At 49.6% G+C, this 5978-nt stretch overlaps 2 protein-coding genes across 2 annotated transcripts; one reads left to right on the top strand and one right to left on the bottom strand.

Annotated features, from left to right (window-relative positions):
• Positions 1-848: 848 nt before the first annotated feature.
• On the bottom strand, positions 849-2512 carry ANOM_011624 (tRNA-dihydrouridine synthase family protein; the record flags this gene model as incomplete). The annotated part of the gene is made up of 2 exons (XM_015556880.1): positions 849-2291; positions 2345-2512. 2 exons carry the CDS (start codon positions 2510-2512, stop codon positions 849-851), a joined length of 1611 nt encoding a protein of 536 aa, XP_015400911.1.
• Positions 2513-3148: 636 nt separating this feature from the next.
• On the top strand, positions 3149-5787 carry ANOM_011623 (WD40 domain protein; the record flags this gene model as incomplete). The annotated part of the gene is made up of 7 exons (XM_015556879.1): positions 3149-3170; positions 3222-4051; positions 4119-4676; positions 4970-5092; positions 5161-5194; positions 5368-5577; positions 5643-5787. 7 exons carry the CDS (start codon positions 3149-3151, stop codon positions 5663-5665), a joined length of 1800 nt encoding a protein of 599 aa, XP_015400912.1. The 3' UTR covers positions 5666-5787.
• Between the last annotated feature and the right edge of the window lie 191 nt (positions 5788-5978).

Below are 5978 nucleotides of genomic sequence, written 5' to 3'. Positions count from 1 at the left end.
TGACAGCCGGCCCCTCAACAACCGCATCCGCATCAACCTCCAAACCCAAGACCAAATCCAAATCCAAAGCCCCCGCAAAACCCACCAACGCAAAAGCCTCATCATCCAAGGCTGCTCGGCCCTCTACAACCTCCACCCGCGACGAGGCCGAAGAAGCCTCGAACTCGGGCTCCGAATCCGAATCCAGCTCCGGCTCGCGCTCCCCTTCGGAAGAACCAGACTACATCCTTGCGGAAATCGTCCATGCGGACCCCGATGAGAACGACATTCTCTCAAGCGAGCGGCGATACCGCCGAAGCTACTGACGAAGCTTGTTCATCACCATTTTAAGGGGCAGAAGACGAAGATCGCCAAGGATGCGAATGAGGTTGTGGCGAAGTATGTGGATGTTTTTGTGAGAGAGGCGCTGGCCAGGGCTGCGTTTGAGAGGGCTGAGGGGGGAAGGGTGTTGAGAGGGGAGTTGGGGATGGGTTTCTTGAGGTTTGTTCTTCCTCTTTTTCCTGTTCCTTCTGTGATGTGGTTGTTGGACTGGACTTTTACTAACTTGGTTGGCTTTAGGTCGAGGATTTGGAGAAGATGGCGCCGCAGCTTGTTTTGGATTTTTAGACGGTTGGTTCTATCTATTGATTTGGAGTTTGGGGGTTGAGGGTTTCATTCTTAGATACCATGGTGTTATGAATTGATATTGGGATTCGCAGTGCTATGCATAAAGGTCTAATTCTATATACCGTGTAATGTCGTGGGTATTATGTCTTTTGGTAGTGCGTGGATGGGTTGTCTATAGTTTATGTGCTTCGAGTAAATAGAACACGGTGGCGAGATGGTTTAATAACAAGTGTCGCAGTATCTTAACCGCTTACCAAAGCGTCCGGTGTTGTAGCCGTGTTGGTCGGGGTTTCAGAAGCAGAGGTCTCTGCAGCCGGGGTGTCAGCTTTCTCCGCAGATGCCTCAGGCTTGGCCTTGTCTTGCTTCGTGTTAGGCTTCTTCCCTTTCTCCGTGAGGGCACCGTTCTCTAGAGCTTCTTCGGGCAATGGCCGGATGTGTGGTTGGCAGATCCACCAAGGTCTGCCGTATTCAGCAATCGTTGCCTTGGAGCCCGTAAGCTCTTCGTTCGGAGATGCCTCAAAGCGCTCTGGGAATTGCTCATATTCCTTAAGGCCCTCTCTGATTGCTCTCTCAGTAAGAGCAAGAGTGTGCTCGAAGGCAGCCATGTCGCCTGGCCTTGACCGTGCAAGCGCATCCCGAACGTTTGTATGTTTTGCCACCATTGGGCGCAGAAGCTGGAACAGGTGTCCCTGCATGACCCCAAGACTGGGGGAAGTAGGTCTCTTCGTCTTGTCGCGTTTCTGCTTCTTTTTCGGTGGCCCTTCTTCCTCAGCTTCCTCGGCGGCGGGTTCTACCGGTTGTTCCGGCTCCCCTGGATCTGACGGGAGATAGAGAGGCTTCCTCTCCGGAATAGGTTGTTCAAGGACATATTTATAGATGATATCGAGATAGCGGCGGAAGATAGCGTCGATCCGGTATCCGCCCTTTCCATCCCGGCCGCGCCAGTATTCCCTGCCTTCGCTTCCCACTGGAGGAGGCTTGCTGAAGATGGCTGGGTCAGACAAGTTTCCTTCAGCGCTCATCACGCCATCAGCACCTGTCTCTTCCAAGCAGCGCTCCAGATCGTCATAGTTCAGGATGTTTCCATTGGCGAAAATAACTGTCTCCGGAGGCAGATTGTCACGAAGATACCGAATATAACTCCAATCCGCCACACCCGTGTTATGACCCTTCTGCTCTCTCCTGCGTCCATGAAGAGTAATTATGCTCGCCCCGGCGGATAGTATCATTTTTGCGTATTCTAGTGTCTTCTCTTTTGTCTCCTGTATACGGAACTTCGCGGTGACGGGAACATCCAATTCGGTGTGTAGCTTATTGATCAGTTTATAGATTAAATCCCAATCCTCCTGAAGGAAGGCACCGTAATGGCCCCTTCTTGCGATCCCTTGGGGACACCCAAGGTTCAGGTCCACAGCGTCACAGTATGGCGCTACGTGGCGCGCAGCTTCCAAGAAGTCATCCGGGTTATTCGAGCAGAACTGTACAAACAGCGGCCGGTCTATGGAGGGGTTTCCGTCTAAGTATGGGGTATCATCGCCTTTGATAGCAGCGCGAGTGGGATGGAAATGTTGCAAACGCATTTGTGATTGTTCTCGGAACAAACGCGCGTGGTACATCGGCGAGTATGCAAGCATAGGCTTGGGATCATCGGGTGGCATGAACGACCGAGTAAGCATGCGCCAGGCCTAGAATCAGCCGTTAGATTGGAGAGTACTGTGATAGAAAGCGAAGCTAATACAAATTCAGATCGATCCACCATGGGTGCCACAATATACTTGGGACTCCCTATACTCTTGTAGAATTCCCTCCCTAACAACTTCGGCTTCGGTGTTGTGTTGGCATTGGCGGGCGCATTTTGCGCTTCGCCGTTGCTTTGCGACACGGATTGTACCTCGGGGACTGTCATTTTGATGAGATTTGAGCGGTGTACTTTGGGAGATTGTCGCCCCAGCCACGGGGCAAGAACGCGCAAGAACCCTATGGTTGTGGATTAAGAGGGAATGAGGGACGGTGAAAGTTATCAGCTTGAAATTATTCCCCGGATTATTCGCAATGCGGGCAACTTTTTTTCGATGGCGATTTATCTCGGGTCGGAGTAACTTTGGTCCGCCTTTTATCTTATCCAGCTAAAAGATGCACATACTTAAAGATCAAACTTGGGCATAACAGCCAGTCAGGGTAATAGCATAGCAATTGTTATATTGAATGACGCATCCAGATTCAGAGCAGAATACTCTCCGATCCATGTTCATTACTCCATGCCAAAAGAGAGAATCCTTTTGTAGCTCACTGCCATTCCGATTATGTAATCTATAGAAAAGACTTGGCGTCCGTAAGTGGAAAATACTAGTGTATCATGCCCAATGAATGGAGACCCTACAAGACTGCAAATCTCTAGGAATACTTTCCTTGGAACTAGCACGATCATGTGCACAGTTAGATATAATGCCCACTGTTAGAAGCACCGGCACCGTCGACCATTTGAACAGCTGTCTCAACGGATGAAATCACTGAACTACTAGCGCCGCTTCCAAGACCAACAATGGACTCCACCGGAGCAGGGGGTATGTTTACCAGTTTCCCAACAAATTAGACAAACACTAATCGAAGCTCAGTCTCATCCTCAATCTCTCTGTCTGAGCATGGAGAATATGCTGCTCAGACAAGTGCGAAAGATCTCATCCTACACCTCAACCCGACTTCTTCTGGGTTCCAGGATGTAGAGATCGTCAAAGTCAAAGAAAGCTCGTCAAAATTCCTGAAATTCTCACGAGCGAGCTACACTGTATCACCAGATACGTATGCCGCTAGAGGCGAAATTGCACCAGGGAGACGTGTGCTCCATGCCAGTGATGCACGCGTTCTGGTATGGCAATTGCTTCCGCTGCAATTACATGCTGAAATCGAGAGTATCGAGCCTGGTGCCTTGAACATTGATTTCGGCAGCGATGAAAATGAGGTCATAGTTTTCCATGCATGGAATACAAGGTTAACTGTGTATGCTCTGGATACCGGCCGCAGCCAGGTTATTAAATCTCCGAAATTTGCTCATCATAATGGCTTTGGGTACCGACCTAAGACGGGGCAGTTTGCGATTCTGTTAAAACCAGACGCAGTGGACCTATTGACCATCCATGCGTTCAGATCGTACGAGTTAATAAACCGCGCGGTGCTACCGACAGTAGACGCTCAAGGCTTGAAATGGAGCCCCGACGGGAGATGGGTAGCCGTTTGGGATGCTGCCAGTGCGGGTACCAAGGTTCTTGTTTTCACTGCCGACGGACAGCTCTTCAGGACTTATACCGGACCACCTGGATTCGATGATTCCTTTGATCTTGGAGTTCGAGGTATAGAATGGAGTCCGGTTGCGAACGAGAGTGGCATCTCGGAATATCTAGCCATCGGTAAGGTCGATGGAACTGTTGATATTTTACGATGCAAAACAGTACGTCTATTCCAGTCTAAGTTGGCGTTTTTTCATATTGGGCCAGTCAGATAACTGATGAATCCAGTTTTCATGCTCGACAACATTATCCCATGTCTTCCAAATTGATGACAATTCGCCCAGTATTTGGCGTGAGCGCTTCGCAACTGCAGATGGCACCCTTGAATATGCCGAGTCTTCCAGCTCTTCTGCCTTTAGCATAACTGCAGAAACAACCGGCCCACCGCGGGGCGTATCAATCATGGCATTCAGTTGCAAGGGAAACCTCCTAGCCACTGTAGACCAAACACGACCAAACATTGTTTGGATATGGAACTTGGAGTCCACTGCCGTGCTTGTGTCAGCCTTGGTTCACGAGCATCCGGTCAAACAGGTTGCATGGCATCCCTCCAAAATACAGCTACTCATCATCACTGCCAACAATACTGTTGCTGCTGTTCGATCCTGGACTCCTGAGGGCCAGCCGTCAATCATTTACATTCCTACTTCACGAAGCGACAGCGGGCGATACGATATGAAGTGGCTATCATGCAATCAAGGAGAAGACTCAAAGTTCTGGTTTGGAACGACTGAAGAGTATACACTCGGTCGTATCGAGAGCGAAGGTGATAGTCCACAGTTCAAAGTACTCAATACTATCAAGGGTAAAGCTTCTACTGGAAGCCACAGTGCAGGCATGAGCCGATAACTGGAGGAACATTTATGAGTTATGCAATACCAAGCGAGTCTGGCCTTATTAAACCCCAGTAAATTGGAAACTCATGCATGTATCCATTGACAGTAGATCTCATCTCTGTGTATTCATTGGTCGCATAGAATGATAACTATACATTTCTGCCTGAGGCACACATATAGATAACGCTAGCCAATCAAAGACCTCTTCTTCCACCACCGCTAACCGAGCAAACAAGGGCTTAGGGTTTGCACCCACGTGACGCCAGAGGTCTCCCCACTCGAATTTCGCACTTGGGCTCTCACTTCCGGCCGTTGATTGTCGCGCTCTCATCCGTCGTCGAACAACCAGATCAGACAGTCAAGATGGTGAGTTCATGCCGCACATGGACAGTGAACAGCAGGACGTCCAGGTTATACTAATATTTTATTCATAGGCTCCCGCACGCAAGAAGTGGTCCAAGGGCAAGGGTATGCAAATCACCGTCTCCCATCCATCCTCCCAGCGAACGAACCTTTTCCCGAGCAAGATGTCACCCGATTCTTTTGTGGGCAGAGGGGTTGTTTGGACATGAATCACGACGATGATGAAAGCCGGCTAGTGGAACTATAATAACTGACGTGGTTTTTTTCTCTGCAAATAGTCAAGGACAAGGCCCAGCACGCCGTTGTCCTCGAGAAGCAGGTCGCTGAGCGTCTCAACAAGGACGTCCAGTCTTACCGTCTCATCACCGTCGCCACCCTTGTCGATCGTCTTAAGATCAACGGCTCCCTCGCCCGTAGGGCTCTTGAGGACCTTGAGGAGAAGGGCCAGATCAAGAAGGTTGTCGGCCACTCCAAGTTGAACATCTACAGTACGTCTTCGCCCGTGAACCGCTGGATACCGACTTTTTTGCGCATATACTAACCGATGGTTTAGCCCGTGCCGTTACCGCTGAGTAAACGTTTCCTCACTAGTCTTTTCTCGCGGTCCTCTCATATTTTACGAATGATATCTCTCAAAATTCGGAAGCTTGGCTGGGCGAATGATGTATAGTGGTTCAATGAATCAATCAATTTCGGAGTGAAATCTTGCTTTTCCGCTACTGGACGTATCACGTAAATGCCTGTTAGAATCGACCAAGAAACGACCCTCGCAAACAACCGCAACCATACACAGTTTCAAGAAACGCATGCGGGGACCGCCAAGTAGGAAAGATGACAGATAAGAGAGCAGTACCTATCAGCTACGTAGCGCACGCGATAATCGGCAAAA

This window comes from Aspergillus nomiae (genome assembly GCF_001204775.2).
Source record: "Aspergillus nomiae NRRL 13137 chromosome Unknown contig00755, whole genome shotgun sequence".
Classification (NCBI taxonomy): domain Eukaryota; kingdom Fungi; phylum Ascomycota; class Eurotiomycetes; order Eurotiales; family Aspergillaceae; genus Aspergillus; species Aspergillus nomiae.
The sequence above is the reverse complement of the archived record's forward strand: the minus strand, read 5'-3'. Positions and strand labels throughout refer to the sequence as shown.